The 20964-nt window shown below is 37.0% G+C and overlaps 1 protein-coding gene across 16 annotated transcripts in view; it reads right to left on the bottom strand.

Moving 5' to 3' along the window:
* The window catches only part of PPP1R9A (protein phosphatase 1 regulatory subunit 9A), a 324540-nt gene that overhangs the window by 46405 nt on the left and 257171 nt on the right, over positions 1-20964 (bottom strand). For all 16 annotated transcript variants that reach the window (XM_053897845.1, XM_019443360.2, XM_053897839.1 and 13 more), the window contains 4 exons: positions 13663-13716; positions 10836-11065; positions 9233-9329; positions 8956-9127 (listed from right to left, as the gene is read on the bottom strand). In XM_053897845.1, the coding sequence (XP_053753820.1) occupies positions 8956-9127; positions 9233-9329; positions 10836-11065; positions 13663-13716 (553 nt within the window). The remainder of the gene's footprint in view (positions 1-8955; positions 9128-9232; positions 9330-10835; positions 11066-13662; positions 13717-20964) is intronic.

Genomic DNA, 20964 nt, shown 5'->3' with positions numbered 1-20964 from the left:
TCTCCTAGTTATTTCACAAAAGTATTTCACTGATTGAGCCACCCAGGCACCCCTGTCTTTTGGTACACATTGCAAGAACTTCTGAAAGCATATATACATGTAGAAGTAAACTTAGTGGGCCACAGACTTGGCATACCTTTCATTTTACTGGATAATACCAAACTGCTTTAGCAAAATAGTTGTATGAGTTTTCTTTTGTGCTGGCTATCACATATTACCGTGAAATTTTATATTTGCAAATCATTTTATTTAAAAAAAAATTTTTTTAACGTTTATTTATTTTTGAGACAGGGAGAGACAGAGCATGAACAGGGGAGGGTCAGAGAGAGGGAGACACAGAATATGAAGCAGGATCCAGGCTCCGAGCTGTCAGCACAGAGCCCGACGCAGGGCTAGAACTCACGGACCGCAAGATCATGACCTGAGCCGAAGTCGGCCGCCTAACCGACTGAGCCACCCAAGCGCCCCGCAAATCATTTTATTTTTTACTAATGAGATTGAATGCTTACCAAAGTCTACTTTTCCTTTTTTGTGAATTGATTGCTTATGTAGTTGTCCATTTTTCTTTTATGTTAGTTGTGTTCTCCTATGATCATTGTGAGTTCTGAGCATATTCTGGATAACAATCTTTTCCTTAAATGGGCTACAAATATATTCTCTCATTTTCTGGCATCTCTTTCCATGTTCTTTATAAAGATACTATAGTGTCTTTTAATGATCAGGTTTTCTTAATATAACTGTGGTCAAATTAATAAATTTTTCTTATGATTTGGAATTTTTGTGTCTTAAATCATATACACATTCTCCTACATTTTCTTCAAAAAGTTTGAAATACTGCCTTTCATATTTGAGACTTTAATCCATTTGGAATCTATTTCATGAATGATAGGAGGTTGGATCCAATTTTATTTTTTTTCCATGTAAATGGTCGATATTCTCAGCACCATTTATTAGTCCATCCTTTCCCCACTATTCTTCAGTGTCAGTTCTACATTAGTCTCAAATTGTCATGAATGGGTCAGTTTCTGGACTCAACTCTGTTGTACTGGTCTACTTGTCAATTACTGAGACTATACCACTACCTTAATCACTTTTACTTTATAATGAATCTCAGCATCTGAGAGAACAAGCTCCCTCACACTATCCTTCCTCAAGTATATCCTGATTATTCTGGGCCAGGCTCTTCCTCCATACACATTTTAGAAACAATTCACCAGGGCGCCTGGGTGCCTCAGTCAGTTAAGCAGCTCAGATCATGATCTTGTGGTTCATGAGTTCGAGTCCTGCATCAGGCTCCTTGCTGACAGCTCAGAGCCTGCAGCCTGCTTAGGATTCTGTGTCTCCCTCTCTCTCTGCCCCTCCCCTGCTCACACTCTGTCTGTTTCTCTCTCTCTCAAGAATGAGTAAATGTTAAAAAAAAAATTAAAAAAAAAACAAACAAAAAAATTGCCAAGTTCCAAACATCAAAAACAAAGCCCTGTTCAAATTCTCAACAGAACTGAATGAAACCTATAGGTTAATATGGCATTATGGCATGTTTACAATATTGAGGTTTCCTACCTCTTCCAATTTATATAGGTCTTCTTGAATGTCTTATCGTGGGTCTTGAGCTTCTTTTGCTAAATTTATACAAGCTACCTTATACTTTTTGTTGCTATTTTAAATGGCTTGTACAAAAATAACATGTTCTGTTTGTTAGAATTAATGGATATATATAATGATTCTTGGAGCCATCCATCCTGCTAAACTCTTATTAATTATAATAATCTGCATTCTTGAGCATTTTTTATGTATTCAATTTTATTATCAGTGAATAATAATAATTATGCTTCTTTCTTTTTATTCCTTATATCTTTTACTTCTTTTGCTTGTCTGGTACTTACTAGGACAACACTGAATACAAGAGGTCATAGTACATTAAGCGGTGAAATGTTAACAGTATTCTTAATTTTTTTAAAGGAAATTCTTGATTTTAACATTTCACCACTTAATCTGATGCTTGATAGACTTGTTAGCTTCACATATCAAGTTAAGAAAGTTCTAGTTTAATAAACTTTTGTATTTCTAGTTTAATAAACTTTTGATTGTGAATAAGTGTTCAACTTCATTAAATGTCTTCATCTAAGAAGATGATTATGTATGTTTCTCCTGTAAATACATTATATATATATATATATATATATATATATATATATATATATATATATATATACATACACACAAATGTATATAAAATACATTTCTGGATTCAGTATTTATCTCTGTGAATAAGTAGGGTGTTTGTTTGTTTGTTTAATGATGAGAATCCTGGCCAGCTAGTGGGTATTTACTCTGCCTACCTTAGAGTAGAAAAGGAACTCTATTCCAGAACAAAACTGTGTTACACAGCTTAAGTCTTATAAAAATATATTAACCCCATCTGCAGCTTAACTGTTTGTTAAATATACAGACCTGTAATCCATTAGTTACGTAGAAAACCATACCCTAGGCATTTGCCAAGGTGTATAAACTCTAACTTATTGCCACTCAGTATTTATTAAAAGCTCATTTAAGAACTACAACACCTGTAGTGTATAAAAAGAATTTAAAAAAAAACCCAAACCCCAACTTTTTGAAGAATTTTATTAACTCTTTACTCAGTAATGCAGGTCACACTCCAACTGCAGAAGACTTTTTTTTTTTTTTAATTCTAGTATAATTAACATACAGTGTTATATTAGTTTCAGGTGTTATGAAAGATATTTTTTTTATATCCAATTGCAGTAGGGACTCATTCCCCTAAAAAATAATTGTTAGGACTTCACATGGAACCAATAAATGGATTGTTTTTAATAAAATAAGGAAGGACTAGCAATACAGCTGGCAAATATCAAATATTCAAATTTAAAATACTGGTTATAAGGGAGAGTCACCAATATTCTTTCATGTTCATAAATTCTGTCATCATTTAAGAGAATGTTTTTAATCATACCAATAAAGTCTGAGGATTAAAAAAATAATCAGTTGAATGGGAAAAATATTAATGAATATTCAGGACATGTTCTTCTGCAAATATTCTAAACTATATCTGTAGGTATCCACAAAAAGAAGAAAAGTTAATATAAGAAAAGAGTAAGTTGGAGAAAAACATCCGCACTTGACTAACCCAAAAGAAAGCAAGAAAGCAGATAAAAATAACAAGGATGTTTTTGTTAGATTACAAACAAATAGTAAGAGCTTAGATTTAAACTCAACATATAAGTAAATAAATTAAATAACAACTTTCTAAACGCATCTTAAAAATAAAGAATTGGGAAAATTTAAAGAGATTGAGAAATTGTAATAAAAAAACCCAACTATATGCTGTTTACAAAAGACACTGAAAGTACACAGTAGAAGAAAATGATATACCATACAAACACTAACCAAAAGACAGCCGATATAGCTCTTTAAATATAAGACAAAGTAGACATTAAAGTGAATTACCAAAAATAGAGACATTCTCTGAAGATCAAAGGTCAATCTGCCAAAGAAGATACGACAATTCTAAAGTATATGTACCTACTAACATCACCTCAAACATATAAAGCAAAAACTGACAAAACCAAAAGAAACCAAAACAATTATAGGGTGAGATTTTTTTTAACATTCTCTCTCAGTAATACATTCTAGAAGTTTTAAACATGGTTACTAAATTTGTCTGATATACATGAAAGAGCACCTGAGCACCAAACTAGATTAACAGCTAAGTACTGTCATGTCTTATTCATCCTCTCCCCAATAATTTAAACTAGTTTTACACAACGCTACATTATACATTTGTGTGATGCCATTAGTCTAACATTGAAGGCCACTGTGTGAAAATGTCCAAATAACAATCACCAATTAAGGATGTTAATATTAATATCACTTTTGCTCCAAATCATTCATTATTTGTGCCAATGGTTGTACTTCACTTAAGCAAATGGTTTGTTTTTTTTATCTTAGGAACACTGTGAATGATGTAATGAACAATGGTTTCCCCCTCGCCTTCTGACAACTAGAAAGCTGAGAGCCAGATAAAAGGCCTTGCCTCAGAAATACTATAAGCATGGTATAAATACTTGCAGTATTTCTGGTTCCACTCTTTCCTCATCCTTATTGTTTTTTCTTATCTTGCCACTATCAATTTATCCAATCCTGTCATATAAAGGTGTCTCCCCAAGTTACTTCTAGACAATATATGAATGAATGAAGTATAAGGATAAAAACACATGGGTAAAAAAGGTAGATACTCTTAATGGCATCTGGTTATCTGGTTCTTCCTGATAAAGACTTTATTTAAATCAGAGTAAATTTCAAAGAAGTGATTGAATTCAGAGAAATCAGATTTCATGGAAACCAATAAGCTAACAGCTGTTTCACAATAAGCAAATATATGTGGGTGGGGCCTGATGATCAGAGAATTGACTGGCTTGAATATCTAAGCAGGCTCAGAGTTCCACTGACATGTCCACAAGGCCTAGGTTTCAGACCAAGCATCCTGGGTCCATGATTCAGGTGCAGACTACCATCTTAGGGATGTACTTTTAGGAAATCTAGAGCTTTATTGCAACAGTCAAACCATTTTGTGGAAAAAGTGTAAAGGAAAGGAGAGGAAGCGAGAAGGTATTATTTTCATATCCTTATACTCCTTTATCCAGGATATACTTAAATTACCTGGAGAGTAGCTGAGAAATATTTTTTTTAAAGACACCCAGGTTTCAGTAATTAATTCCAGATACAATTTATGCTGAAAGTCTAGACTTTCTTACAATCTGCCATATTGCACCTTCAGTCCATTTCTTCCATGTGAAGAAAAAGACTTCTGGCACAGTTCTTATTAGAGCTACGGAATGGTAAGTAACTAAAGAACTATGAATAAAACGCTTTATATAATCTTCCATGTTTACACTTTAGGGAAAATAACATTCAGTGTTCTCTAGTGGCCCAATGGCTAAGTGTGTATGAGAAAGAAGAAGCATTTGGTAGTAATACCCAAAATTCACAGAGATACTTGAACTACGTTTACAAACCTATAAGTGACCCAGTTCCTGTTAAGCCTCCAAAGTATCAATGGGTCATGGTGCTTACAGAAACAAGTATGAATTCTTCCTCAGGTATTCAAAGCCTACTTTTAGTCCAAGAATACCCTGTAGCATACCTTTAACATCAGGTCTCATTCTTTAACATAAAGTCTATGAATCAGAAAAAAAAATCATTCTAATTTTATTCATTTTTTTCCCTTTTCTTCAAACTCCCTCTCATCTCTTAAAATGTATCATGTATGTATTTGTCCTATGCCAAATACTTAATCTTCTCCATCCTTAATCCTGCAAGTTACATGCCTTGTTGTATAGTTAGCAGGGACAAACACTGTTCTTTCTACCCCGGAGCCATCTTTCTTCTTACTAGTCAGTATGCCACTAGGCTTTCAGGGTTCAAAATACTTTTCTAAAGGTATCAAACTTACTTTTAACCTCTCGAGGAAGGATAATCATAATCTGCCTTCATATGTAACTTTTATCAATTAGTTTTAGTCTTTCTTTCATTATCTCTATGGAATATGCATAAACTTTCACAAAAGAGCCTTTGAAATATTTGAAGATGAAAACAGTTTCATCTTAAGGATCCTGGAATTTCTAAAGTGCAGGAAGCGCATGTCGTTAAAGTGATCTCCAGGGAATTTAATCAAACTAGGAATATAACCCTTTTCTACCAAGATCTCTCTAACATGACTGTTCTCTGCTCTTATTCTAATCCTGACTTAAAAACCTGGATAGTCACAGACATTTCTAGTCACTAAGGGCCCTTGGATACACGGTAGAGAACTCTTACATAGACCAGCACTACTGAGGCACTAAGAAATGACAAATACAAGAGGTGCGTGGGTGGCTCAGTTGGTTAGGCATCCTACTCTTGACTTCAGCTCAGGTCATAATCTCATGGGTCATGAGTTCAAGCCCCACATCTGGCTCTGTGCTGATGGCAAGGAGCCTGCTTGGGATTCTCTCTCTCCCTCTCTCTTTCTCTCTCTCCCCCCCTCTCTGCCTCCCCCCACACCACCTCAAAATAAATAAACTTAAAAAAAAAGAAAAAGAAATGACTAACATAAAACAAGGTAGGAGGGCAAAATAATTACTTTTCGTGTCTCAGAACACAAGAAAAATAATGCGTTTATTTAATAAATAAGTGCTAATTAATAACTCTTAATAATTAAGTAATAATCCTTAATAAGGATTTTTCATGGCTCCTGGTGAAAAGAACTGTTCTATTTCTTTTATGTATTATGATAAGAAAAATATATTAGAGGATACTAAGTTATGGATTTGTATATATATTCTATCAAAATTTTAATGAGATACTTGGATAGGCTTGGTTTATAGAGAGAAGCACACAAATGGTGCTCAAATAGAACTGTAACTGTGGTAAACTTCTGCATGGCCTGAAAACGATTTTATCACTCTAAAAACTTACAATACTTCAATGTTGAGAGTCACGTAATTAATCCCTCCTCATTTGGGAAGGCCATTCCTGGAAGAACATGAGTGCTGTGAAGAAATGGCTGCTTATGTGTCCTTCCTTTCCTCCTCCTCCTCCCTTTCTGCCTCCTTCACTCTCTCCTTCTTTTCTCCTTCTTTCACTATTTCATTCTAACATAATTTTTCATTGACTTTAAATGATAATCCTTTTACTTCACTGAGCTGCCTCAAGGCCTAAAAATATGCTAAAGCACTCACCCTATCAATAAAACACTCCAGTGCTCAGAAAGCAAGTCAGAACTGGACAGTCCACAGGAAGTGGGGAGAAAAGGCCCTGTATTTAAGGGGCAGAAACTAACAGAACTGACAGCAACTGCTGTACCTATCTTGTTGCAGAAAGGTGGAGGGGGGGGGGGCAGGGGGGGAGTGTGGATCTTGAAATGTCAAATGGCCTGTGTCAGGTCGCAGTTTACTTCCTTTTCCAAACCTCTAGGTCTTCAGCGTTCCCTAGCAACAGACGCAAAGGATCAATTTAGAAAAGTGCTTTCCAGAGCATTCCTATCTAGCTACTGACCAAGCCATTTTAGTTTATGCGATCAAGCAATTGAAATTCAAGGAGATTTATCACTGACTGTCCTCGGCAGCAAAACTGGAAGAGCGCCGCTTGATATGTATGCTGCTAATGTCTAAGATGACTGATTCTACCTCAACCGCACAAGCATGGATTGGTTTCAGTAAGAATTAGTAGTCTCTGCATCTCACTGTGAACCGACAGTGTTGCTAGGGAAACTGATAATTATGTGGCAAAATGGAGGGTGTAGAATAGGAAAAGGGTTCAGAAGAAATATAAGGTTTTGATCCAAAGCAGCGTGTTAATAGTATAGTTTGTTTATCTTCTGTACTCACATAATTTAATAAATAACATTAATTATATGTTTGAGAAGATACAGATTTCTGAATTGAAAGAAATGAACAGAAATGAATTGAACATTGGAAAGCTACTGGTTACTGATCATACTTGGTGCATGCCACAGTAGAAATACATGTTTACTACAAACTACAATTTAATTAAAATATTCAAAAAGAAACTAATTTTTTTCTGGCATTTGTCTTTAGAAATCAATCTTTATAGAGTTCCAGATACAAAAACCAGAATCCTATAAAAGCTCTAATAAATTTGCTTTTATTCACCTCAGGGACTAAGTCATATAACCTCAGAACACATGTTGGTGTGAAGAAAAAAGATGCGTTACTATTTTTATATTATACAGAGTAAAGCCAACCCAGAGACGCTGAGTGACCTTCCCGAAGACACACAGGTCTTCGGTTAGCGGTGATGCTGGTGCCAAATACTCCTCTTAGAGCTGCCCAAGAGGCGTCGTGTGCACGTCATATTTTATCAAGGGAAAGCCTCACAAAAAGATATAAATGCAGTAAATTGGTCTCAAATCTCTAGATCTCACTCTGAAGGAAGATGTCCAACACTTTTCATTTTTCATGGCTACGAGTTTAGTTCTAAAAGTTCATTAACTTGTGTTAATGAGCCCTTGTGTATCAGGAAAGTCTCGTTGGAGACTTTTAATATGTGAGAAAGATCATCAAAGAATTAAATAGGTCATTAGTGACAGTTTTACTGCATGGCAAATCACCGACTGTAAGCTGTCTGTCCTAAGATGACAATGCTAATTCACAACATTGTTTTATTTTCGCTTTTTCCGAGGACCACTAGGTACAAACTTTAAAAGATGAAACCAAAGGTTTTATATACTCCTGTGTATTTATCTTGATAAATTCTTATACATTTTCTAATTTATAAATATACCACAAATATTAAAACATTCATTCACATTCATATACACACAACCTACGTATGGATGTGTGTCTGTGCAAGAAAGTAAGTGACTGATTTATGGTAGATATGTAAAACAAGACAAACATTTACAACAGAAAATGTTTCCAGCATTTCGATCTTATTTGGTCTTTGACAGGAAAGAATGGGAAGTGTACATAAGGACACCAAGGTAAAAGCATAAAACGATACAGAACTTCTTAACTCAATGAATTCCAAGTACCAGAAGTAGGTAATCAGCCTTCTGGTGTTAGGAAAAAGATCTTCATTCTAATAACTCGGAAGCTTTACTTATTAATACATAAGTAGTATAGCTTCACCCAACGGGGCGAACTATCATTTTAAGGTAGTTTATTTTTTTAAGGTAGTTTATTAAGTCTATCAATTTTATGATGGCTTAAAAACACTTGGCTTGCCTTAAGTTTCAATTTTGTTATTTCCTTACATGAAATCATTGAGTTTTGATAAAACAAGAAAGAAATAATAGGTTCTTATTTTGATAAACCTTTTTTCTTTCCCATGGCAGAAAAGATTTTTCAACTTTTAAATCTCTGGGAAGGAAAAAGAAGAATATAAAGCCAAATTTTACAGTCATTAAAAACAATTTTTGCGGTAGGTTAAACAAACCTTGACTTAGGCCATCTTGACAAGATGTCTGCTTGACATCCAAGTTCTCCATGGTATCTCCTTTAGAGACTTCACCAAGAGATGTTCTTCTCTCAAAGATGTTGTTGTTATTGTTAACTTGAGTCCCATTTTGCTTCAGTAGTCTGAACACCTCAGCTTCCAAATCTCTAATCTAAGGGAAAAAAAAAATCCATCCATGAAACTCTAAGCCAGCACTCCTCTCCAAGTACTAAGCAAAACCATCCTATTCCTTAGTAGTCCCAAGCACATAACTCACCCGTACTTGCAGACCTTGAACTTCCACAAGATGAGCTTTTTCCAAATCTTCTATTTTCTTTCTTTCTGCTTCCTGTCTTTTGATGAAATCAAGTTCTCTTAAGAAGAAAATAAAAGATCTGATTGCATCAGATACCCAATAAATGAGGAGACATGTGAACATTCTTATTTGAAGCAATAAATGGCACAGTGGGATAAATAACTGGACAGCTATTTAAATAGACAAAACTCAATCATAGTTAGAAAAAAAAAGGTATCTAGTAATGAAAGCAAATAAAATATTTTAATGGATCTCAAAGTAAGGAAAAATGCTTTGAATCTGCTTACTGTGATTTTCATTTGTAACTCCTGACTCTAAAACACCCAGACAGATCTAGAGAGAGGCTACTGGACTAATGACCCACCTTGGGTAAGTTTAGTGGAGATAATTACACGTCATGTAGTTATAATTCCACACTTAACAAAGTCATATGCTTAGTAAGCTGATAGAACTGGATGGTAAGAGTTTACAAAAGATAATTATAATTTTCCTTCTGTGAATGACAGTGGTGAAGGGTTGGGTGGGTCAGAAACACTGCAAGGGGGAGGAGGGGAGCTGTCGCCTATACACCTGAGGATAATATGGGGAGAGGGAGAAAATATCTCCATTTTGAGAGCCTGGACTACAACCTGAAAATTTGGCAACGCTTGTTATAAGGTTGTTTCATGAAATAAAATTAGGTATACTATTTTTGGCAAGAAGGGTTAAAATAGTGATGTACTGAATTCATGATCACAAAGGGTAATTTCTCCCTTTTTAACAAACATTTTATAGCAATCTCCTTTAAATATTAAAAACATTCTTTCTGTGATAGGAAATGACAGAGACGTTATGAATCTTATGCATACACTTAGCTTCTAAGGCTTGGCATGGGGAAGGGTACCGGCACTGCTTTTTGTTGTTCTAACTGGCCAGAAGTAAACTGATGAAAAAATGCAGTAAAAATTTCCCTGAAATTACACCAAAATCCAACAGAGGGAAGCAAAGCAGCATGAGTGTGGAAAGAGCTGTTAAAATGCAAAAGCAGAGTGTAGTGCCAGGACTCTGCTTCTGCAGGGGACTGAGGCCCTTGTGTTTTCTCTCGACAGCTGAGAAAGAGAAAATGGCAGGGCAGGGGGTCTTGCTAGTCAGTATTGACACCATCTGAAGTGGGAAAATTCTGCAGTTGCTGATTCTAACAGAGACAGAAGCAGCCTCATCAAGGCCCAATTGCTGCCCTCTCTGTATGTACGGTGGGTGTGCGTGACTTCAACTGGGCTTCTTGCTTCTTGGTCACAGAGTTGTTTCGAAAAGGACAGAAATTTAAATGTTTTCATAGTTACTAGGAATGACTATCAAAAAGAAATCCAGAGATAACCGACTGCCAAAAAACTGTAAAATAAACAAAATATTATCTTACATGAAAACACCATAGAAGTGATTTCCAAAACTATGCTTTCTAACTATGCTTCTTAAAGGGATAACCAAGATTATTTTTTCTGTTCTACTAAATGTTACAAAATGATGGGATATACACCTTCTTTAGATGCACACATCTATTCTTTAGTCATTAGAAGCTGCTTACTTTTGTTGAAAATCCTTGATCAATTTCTTTGCCTTGTTGTATTTCTTCTCCAAGGCCTGATACTGGCTTTGAGTCTCTTTGAGGTGCTCGTTCACCGTGTGGCATAACGTCTGAGCCTCAATCCAGTAACTCTCCAGCTTCAACATTCTCTCTTTATTTTCTTCTATATTCTGTTGGAGTTGGGTTTTTTCTAGTTCCCACCTCACTTTCTCATTTTCTGCTGCTTGCAGCTGGAGAAAGCAAATGTCAAGGTAAGGATAATCTGGGTATTCTGTAGCAAAAATCCTTCATGTCTTTATAGTATGTTTTAAATTAAGTTCTGTTGTCACATATACTTAATCATCTAGAACCTTGAGATGAGAAGAGCAAGTCGTATTTGCAGCATTTCAGAAATTATAAAATGGTAGCCTTGAAAATTGAAATGCTTGCCCAAGGTCACACATCTGATAAATAATACAGCCTGGATTTGATTTCAACTCCCATGATCTTTCCATCACACCACGTGGTTTGAAATTCTATGAACAGTAAATAAATAATGTTTTAGAGTCTGACTGATTCTATCCGATGAACTTCAGTGTACTTTCTTTTAGAGTTTTTTTCTTCATATAATTACATACAAAAAAAATAACTAAAAAGCGAAAGGAGGAGAGGCATGCTGAGAAGGAGAGAAGGGCAGAAGTACAGTTTGGCCTAATAGTTATGAGGGGAGGGGGTGTCTCTGGAGTCATTCAGTCTAGAGTTGAATCCCAGCTCTGCCATTATTGTTGGCCTTTAAACCTTAAGCAGCTAACTGAAGTTCTCTAAGACTCCAGCATATTACCTATAAGACAGAACTGTGATGTAACACAACGCCATACTTGGAACCGCTCCTGGCCATAATCTGATAAATGTTAGTTATCTTCACTTCGTTTTTATCCCTTTTAATAATATGATGGCATCCCTTATTTCAATTGACATGAACATAGTCTGTAGCTCATTATTCTGCTGACAGTGTTCTGAATTTCCAGAGCCTTATAAGCTACAATTTGCATGAAAGTATAAAAGATACTGAAAGTAAAAATATAAATTATTGCTGAATTATTTTAAATCCCTCCCATGAAACAGAAAGGAAGCTTTCTGTGTTTCTGCTTCCAGGGACTCTTAGGAATAAGATAGTAAACTAGTCCAACCCCCTTATTTCTACAGAAATTCAAGTCTGATCAGTTAGGTGAGGGGTCAAAGGTCATTTATTCACAATAACTGACCTTTAAACTAGTGCTTCACCTATTTCACATGCTTCTTTTCCAATTCAAAAGGATGCGGAGTTATTATCAACTAACAATTTTCAAAATCTAAGACATCCCCAAACCATACCACATTCAGCAAATACATATATATGTATATATATGTATATTTTAAACTAAATGCATTGACAAAACAGATTACAAAGTCAAAAATAAAAAAAATATTTCAAAATTAGGAATTCAATTTTCAACATGGATATAAAGAGTCATAGTAAAATAAGCTATTATAAATATTACATGCCAATATAATAAAGAACAAAATACAAACTTCTTATTTATAGGATTTTCTAAATTAAATGTTTTTGGTCTAACATATAAGCTTTGTTAAAGCACTTACAATCCACAGGGGAAATCTTTCTTTCCCCCTCATTATAACCGACAATTTTAAAAAAGTCTATTCTTCCATTCTGTGCTAAGAAACAATAGCAATTTAAAATAGGACTAGGTTTTTACTGCATCTTTTATTAAGCAATGTTTTGTATTCAAGTTGTTTATTTATCAACCACTACTAATTTAAAAATGATTATTCACAGAGCTTGGCTGACACCATGAATGATGTATAGACATGTTTTGACTAAGGAGCTACAGAGTTATTAGCTGAGAATACCATTTAACCAAAATAGCCCTGCTAATTCATCTCCATTTAAAACACATGGAAAAAACAAAATAAGTGTTCAGTGTGAACAGGAAAACAGATCATTAGTGGTGAGGGAGAAATCATGTCTTAATTTTTAAAGGACCATAAAAACAATAAAGAATATTATTTTAAAAGTAATTCAAAAACATTTTTAAATCTTTGAAATGACATATTTGATAAAATTAGACACAATTCTAGTAATTTACAAGTACCTTATAATTCACCAACTAAACATGCCCTTTTGAATCTTGTATTATTTCATATGTAAACTAAGAATACATACTCCCTTTATCAAGAACTGTTTTTTTTCCCACAAATTTAAATAATACAAACTAAACTTGTCTAAAAATTTCCAGGAGCATCTGGCACCTCAAGTCAATTATTCACATATTGTATTAAATTCCATAATATTTAATTAATAGAACTGGAATTTTTTTCCATGAAAAAGAACGTGTTACATTAAAATACATTGTCTCTGATGAATAAGCTAAAAATAAATAAATGATTAAACCTACTTAAAATAAGATAAATAAAGAGAGATACAACCTAAGAGCTTGGATGATAACAGTATAATTAGCGGTCAAATGTAATTCGGATGCTAGAACCTTTAACAATATTTAATCTTCGAGGAAATCTCAGAGGGAACCGGCCACATATGTGCAAATATGTAAATATGTATTTTTAAAATACTGTGCTGTTTTCACGGAGGGAGTATGGTGGCACTTGCCCCCTCGGGGTAGGTGTTCTCGCTGGCAGGTTTGTCTACCTATCTAACAGTGGAAATGAACCTCTCACATCTGTACTCTTTCAAATGCACAGGAACAAATCCTTTAGTCCCAGGGTTGAATGTAGTCATGGCATCCAAAGTTTCAAAAGTACAATTCAAACACCATTTAATGGTGCTTACCTTGGTCTTCAATTTTTGAATCTCTGCTTCTGTAACTGCATGTTTGATTTGCAACTGAAAATTGAAAAGAAAGAAAAAAATCTGAACTAAGAGAGTGTATCTATATTTTTTAAGCCTCAGCGGCCAGAAGAATACCTTATCACACAGCAGAAGGCCTAGGAAAGCGCTGCAATGCAGCAGGTTGTAAATTAAAATGTCTGGTGTGTAAAATGACTCACTAGGTGCAAACTAACGAAACACAGGGTTTATGGCCCACATTCCCTAACAGATTAGGTTACGAATTTAATTGCTCGGGGACCAAAGAAAAGAAAACACATTTTCTAGCCCCCTTTGCAGCACTTCCTTTCCGATCTGAGTGTCAAGGAATTGTCTTGGTGCGGAGAGTCTTGTGGATGTCACAGTTCAAGCAGGCAAGTCGGCCAGAGGCCGGGTGAAGATCCGATTCCAAATCTGGAAGAAAGATGGCGCTATGGTCCCGCGAGCCACACGCACAGAAGGCTGAGCAGCTCCCACACCGCTCTGGCTGGCAGCTGTGAGGCAGTAGACGACGGTGCCGCGGTTCCACAGCGACATCGGTGATTTTTTTTTTTTTTTTTTTTTTTTTTTTTGACTGCTGGAAAGGTAGAGATCCAGATTTCACTCCTCCGAAAACCGACTCCTACTGAGGAACCCACACCCCCAAAAGCTTTGGCTACAGTTTATCAGCATGAGAACCACCATTTACATTTGTTTTGCTTCTCCCCTCCCCCCACTTCGTTTTCTCTGTAAGGGTGAGAAGAACAAACGAAATATTTATTTCTTTAAGGAATAAAGAAATGCACCAAAATTTACAAAAAAAACACCCAAAACAATTTATGGGTTGAAAGTCTTTTTTTCTGAAATCCTCGAGGACAGATGATTTTGGAATTCAGAATTCTCCCACTTTCAGAAAGGCAGTAAGCTGCATTTTCCATAAATTGCATATTGTTCACAACTTGGTCTGTGGAGGCAGTCTGTGATCAAATACACGAATATTTTTGCCACCAAACATAGGTATTTCTCATTAAGTGTGGTATACAATAGCATCCTGTCTGTTTCAGTCAGGTTTACTACCAAATGAGTTAAACTTGCCACAAAATTCTTAAAAAAATTTTTTTTAATGTTTATTTATTCTTGAGACAGAGACAGAGCGTGAACAGGGGAGGGGCAGAGAGAGAGGGAGACACAGAATGTGAAACAGGCTTCAGGCTCTGAGCTGTCAGCACAGAGCCCGACGCAGGGCTCGAACCCACCAACTGTGAGATCATGACCTGAGCCGAAGTCCGACGCTTAACCGACTGACCCACCCAGGTGCCCCAACCCACAAAATTATTTTAAACAGTTTTCAGAGCATTTTGGATTTAGAATTGTACCAGAAGGACTGTAAATGTCTAATATTACCATAATCAAATACATCTAAGGTTTTATTACCAGAAAAAGCGAGTCAGTTGATGGAGGGATAGAAACGTGCACCTTGGAGGTCACGACACCTCATAAACCTCAGCTCTCTTTGGTGTGTAACCTGCATTTTCCTAGTTTTCACCCAGCTAGTATGGCGTATGGGAAGGATGGAGAGGGATGCTCCTTCCTCGGGTCTCCTGTTATATTGAAGTCCCTAAGGTCTACACTGCTATAGCTCTGTCACTGCTCTCCGTCTTGGGGGAGATCTGATCTCCGGATCTGAAGACTCCTGCAGTCTTGTCCATGTGGCTCTTGCTCCTCTCATCCTTATTGGTTCGTAGGGGCTTCTGTGCACCAACAGTCTCTAAAGAGGAAGGATTCTCTGTGCTGCAGTCATTCTTTTAGGAGGCCCCAAACAGGCAGTCCTAGCTCTCTCAGTTTCTCTCCACAGACCTAGTGGCAAAACGCTCAACCTACCAACCTTTAGGAGTTGCTCAGAGCAACAACGTGCTTAGCAAGTGCTGCTCCAAAATCATGGCAACTCCCTTCCACCTTGTTCATGAGGTCTGAGCTTACCCAAAGTCCTAGCCTGGATGAATCTCTCAGGACCTGACAGTGTCAGGCAGCCCAGCTCAAATGCTCAGATACTCCAGTGGATACTCCAGCTGTGAGCCCTACAGTGAACAATGCCACTGCAGAATCACCGACGCTTATATTTCTGGACTCCCTTTAAGATGTGGAAAGCTAAGGGGTGTAGATACAAACTGACATTGTTAGAGTGAACTGCTGTTAAAACCACAACTAAGAACTTAGATCTCTGGTTCCTGATCCAGTGCCATTTTCCTTAGAAAATAGGATTAATTCAGTATCCATTTATTGAAGAGCTGCTATGCTATGAGGATAACTCTTTCCCCTTCTAATAAATATTAGTGCTAATCTCCCTCACCAATATAAACTAAAAACCAGAAGTAGCAAAATACTTAGATATTAGACATGCCTCACGCTATCAGAATTCTTTTCCACGGAGATCTTACACTTCAGTGTGCACACACGGGCATCCAGGAAATCCATGTGTCTAGGTGATTTTGAAGGATCTGCAATTGTTAGTGACAAGAACAACTCCTTGATCTTTCTACCGTGGCCAAGCGTGAAGAGTAGTTAAGTTAGACTGCTGGGATTCATCTCAGACCTACCATGAACTAGCTACCTGATGCTGGAAAATCACCGAACCTCTCTTACCTTCATTTTCCTCAGCTGGAAAATGCAGTTCCTCATAGGTCATAACCTTCTTATTGGAAGATTAAATGAGATAACCCATGCAAAGCTTTTAGCACAGTGGTTACAAGAGAATAAGACCTCCACAGTGATCCAAGACTAAGACAAGCATGATTTTAAGAACCTAGTTTTTTTTTTTTTTAATTACCCCAACACCAGTTCTTAGTTAAAAGTGCTAAAAGCTACAAAATGTCACACCTGAAATAAAACAAATACCTCTGGCTCTGTTTGAAGAGTAGCAAGAAATCAAAAGGGCAGATTTTACGACAAACACCGCAACCATGGGGAAGTGCCAGATTTTATTTTCTCAGTGGTTAAACTCCCTTCCGCGTAGGGTAACCAAGTATATGGCATGCAACTTTGGGACTTTGGATTTTCTTTGTTCAAATTGTTGTGACCGCTAGTAAACTGCTTCCCTGGGGCCTCGCTTCCCATATGAAAAATGAACATTTTTCATTTTCCCAAGGCCAGATGGGAAGAAGTCCAAGGCCCTTGCAAATACTACAGGTATGACATTTACGAAATGAAAGAGCCTGGAGATGGTTGTCATGGTTGCAGAGTCTAGTAATTCTTGTCTCAAGTGAGTCTTTTTATTCCTATGAATGCATATACTAGCTTAATCCACTGGTGTGCAGGACAAACCCAGGTAAAACTGTGAACAGCCAGGTTGATCTCTGGCTACCCCACCCTCCCATCTCACCAAAACAGACTGACAGAAGAGAGTACAACTCATTACCAACAAAGTGAGAACACTGACTAAAGCTTGCACTGTTACTGAGTACAGTCGAATTCTTTCGATACAGGAGAGCGGAACGAAGTCTGTAAATTCAGACATCATTCAGAAGATGGACAAAAGTTTTAGTGCAATGTTTTCTTAGTATTCACAAGGCCTAAAATTATAAACGTGATTATTTTAAGCCTGTATGTGTATTAAGAGAACTTCTGCAAGTCCATCTCTATTAACAGGAAAAGCATGAAGAACAAACTAACTGAACTTTCATTTTTATACATGAAGAAACTGTGGCCAGTAGCACAAGTTGCAGAGCTAGTAAGTGTCAAGGCCAGGCTTTGTACATTTTAGTCCACGGTTCTTTCCACTGAATTTCTTACATTTGTGGGACCCTTTATCTGTTTTATTGTTGTAAATAATAAAAGGGAAGGAGGACAGGCACTGTCCACCTCATTGTTCAGATGGGGTCAGAGGCTCGGAGGCTCAGAGAAGTTACGTGGCTTCTTCAAGTTCCCAGTAGAAGCAGGTGCTGGAGTGGAAAATATCTCAGGTCTGACTCTCCCTACTTGTCTTTCCCCTTTCACCAGGTACCTAATCAGCTTTGGGAGACACTTTTCATTTAATCTTCACAAAAACTCGGAGGCTTGTGTCATCACTGTGACCTCCCAGTTGAGAAAGTACTACTCCAGCTGGAAACCATGGATCACTGCTGGTAGTCTCTGAGTGTTCTGACAGGAAATACAAAAATGGTGCTTAATCAGCTGCTGTGATTATTCATGGAACTTAGGAAGAAACAGCTCTCTCATTATTCAACTAGCATTTACTTAATGAGACTATGTGCTGGGCTAGTCTCTGAGGACCCAAGAACATGACACAGAATCTACTCTCAAAACACTGTAGGGAGACTAATAAACACGACCTCCTGAGAGCAGTTCCCAGGTCACTCTGAGAGAAACATCACAGGGACCCTGCTCCGAGATGGCCTGATCAATCTTTTATTCCCATAGCCAGGTCACATGACCTTAGGCTTTGGCCTGTTTGTCTTATCCCCACTTTGGCACATGGGCAGGATGAGACCGAGATACCTCCGTTTCATGGACAGAGGAAGAGAAAACCGCTTTTCAAAGAGATGAAGTGACTTGACAAAAGAAGCACAGTTGGTGGACAGCGGTGTTTCCTTATTCTTGAGCAGGTCTCTCTCCATGCGCTTAATAACCTTTCCAAAAGACAGGTCCAGGGGTTCGTCCATCACTGCCTGAGACTGGTCAGGCTGACTGACTGGAGGGACAGGAAGTCAACACGGCGGGTTAACAGAAACCCAGCCTGAAACACCTGTTGGAATTCTGGGGTTTCGGAGAATCTAGGTTTGGAGAAAACACTTGGGAAGCGAGGATATCAGTAAAAAGAAAAGGTGAAGGATTGCAGATCAGTGTCTTAGCTTACAAGACCAATCTCATCTCTTCTGCCATCTTTTAACATGAATACCGTGGAAGTCACAAATAAACATATACGTCCTACAGAGAACAGTAGCTCTTATATAACATTCTGCAGGGGTACCTGCTGTGTATATTTTGTTTCTTTCTTTCAAAAAGATGAATCCAGAGCATGAACCGTATCACTGAATCAATATAATTTGAATATAATTGCGCTAGAAATAGAAACATCCTCATACAGAAATAGAAATGGTAAGACTAAACTTCTGTACTTTCTTTACCTATCCTGTGTAAGAACAGAAAACATTTGTCTTTAAAAAGTGCAAAATACTATATTTGCAGCAAAGATTTTAAGGCATCTCTAGTGCTAGAGATTTTATAATCAGATGACAGCAATATTCTCTGTTCTTATTTTACAAGGGTGAAATAATAAGTGATATTTGCACAGTACTTTATAAGTGTGGTTTCAGCACCAGAAGCAAAATTTTTAGAATTATCTTTGTAATTATTTGATTGAAGTCTGTCTTATCTATGCCAGGGTAGGCTCCACAAAGGAAGGAATGAGAGCTGTTTTTGCCTATACTTGAGTGCTATTAGAATGAAACTATAATTTCTGCTCAAAGCTTTACATATGGTACCTATCTTTACTTTAACAAGTGTTTTCTCAGGGAATAGCTGATGCAAAATTAGCTGAAGTTGGGTGATTGAATAGTATAATAATCCAATCTGAATGATAACACTAATTACAGCATATGTAGCATAGGGTGAGCTACTCCAACAAGCTCACTCTCTGAGTAGGTATTCATAAACTAGTTATTAATGATGTAGGTGAAAATGGATGTAGGTGAAAGCATGTAATTACAGTTTCTTTTTAAATAAATATCTGTTGGCTACTAAGTAAACTATTTTATATAAAGTATTTTATAGTTTCTCTACATGATAATGGAAAGTTCCATAGAGATAACTTTATATTATTATCTAATGCATTTACAACTTTCTCTAGATTATTTTTCATACATTCTCTGTGCCTTAAATAAAGTGAAATAGTACAATATTTAGACTCCAATTTTTCCCTCAAGACTCCCATGACTTCTGAGGAGGAATGTGAAGGAAAACACTGGACAAGGAGTTTAAATGTCTCCTGACCAGCAGTTTCTGATTCAGCGCCTTCCTTCTTCCCACTAAATTTCCAGTGAAATACATTAAACAAAAGAAAAACTCACAGCTTCAAATGGACACTAAACCTAAAAACATCTGGTACTAGAATATGAAAGAGTCACAAAGCTGAATTTAGAAAAACTTATCCAAGCTTCCATCCAAAGGAAGGAAGATGGTTTGTCCATCCTCAATGACTGCTGGAGATCCAGAGTCCATCCAATGAGAAAGTTGGGCAACCTCTACTGCCTTTCCCAGGAATCGTCCTCAAACAAGGTTTGCCATAAAAACAGACACATAGACCAATGGAATAGACTAGAAACCCCAGAACTAGACCCACAAACATATGGCCAACTCATCTTTGACAAAGCAGGAAAGAACATCCAATGGAAAAAAGACAGTCTCTTTAACAAATGGTGCTGGGAGAACTGGACAGCAACATGCAGAAGGTTGAAACTAGACCACTTTCTCACACCATTCACAAAAATAAACTCAAAATGGATAAAGGACCTGAATGTGAGACAGGAAACCATCAAAACCCTAGAGGAGAAAGCAGGAAAAGACCTCTCTGACCTCAGCCGTAGCAATCTCTTACTCGGCACATCCCCAAAAGCAAGGGAATTAAAAGCAAAAGTGAATTACTGGGACCTTATGAAGATAAAAAGCTTCTGCACAGCAAAGGAAACAACCAACAAAACTAAAAGGCAACCAACGGAATGGGAAAAGATATTTGCAAATGACACATCGGACAAAGGGCTAGTATCCAAAATCTATAAAGAGCTCATCAAACTCCACACCCGAAAAACAAATAACCCAGTGAAGAAATGGGCAGAAAACATGAATAGACACTTCTCTAAAGAAGACATCCGGATGGCCAACAGGCACATGAAAAGATGTTCAACGTCGCTCCTTATCAGGGAAATACAAATCAAAACCACACTCAGATACCACCTCACGCCAGTCAGAGTGGCCAAAATGAAGAAATCAGGAGACTATAGATGCTGGAGAGGATGTGGAGAAACAGGAACCCTCTTGCACTGTTGGTGGGAATGCAAATTGGTGCAGCCGCTCTGGAAAGCAGTGTGGAGGTTCCTCAGAAAATTAAAAATAGACCTACCCTATGACCCAGCAATAGCACTGCTAGGAATTTATCCAAGGGATACAGGAGTACTGATGCATAGGGGCACTTGTACCCCAATGTTTATAGCAGCACTCTCAACAATAGCCAAATTATGGAAAGAGCCTAAATGTCCATCAACTGATGAATGGATAAAGAAATTGTGGTTTATA

This window comes from Panthera pardus, unplaced genomic scaffold (assembly GCF_024362965.1).
Source record: "Panthera pardus isolate Hobbes unplaced genomic scaffold, ASM2436296v1 HiC_scaffold_8, whole genome shotgun sequence".
NCBI classification, from domain to species: domain Eukaryota; kingdom Metazoa; phylum Chordata; class Mammalia; order Carnivora; family Felidae; genus Panthera; species Panthera pardus.
This window is presented reverse-complemented; position numbering and strand designations above follow the sequence as displayed.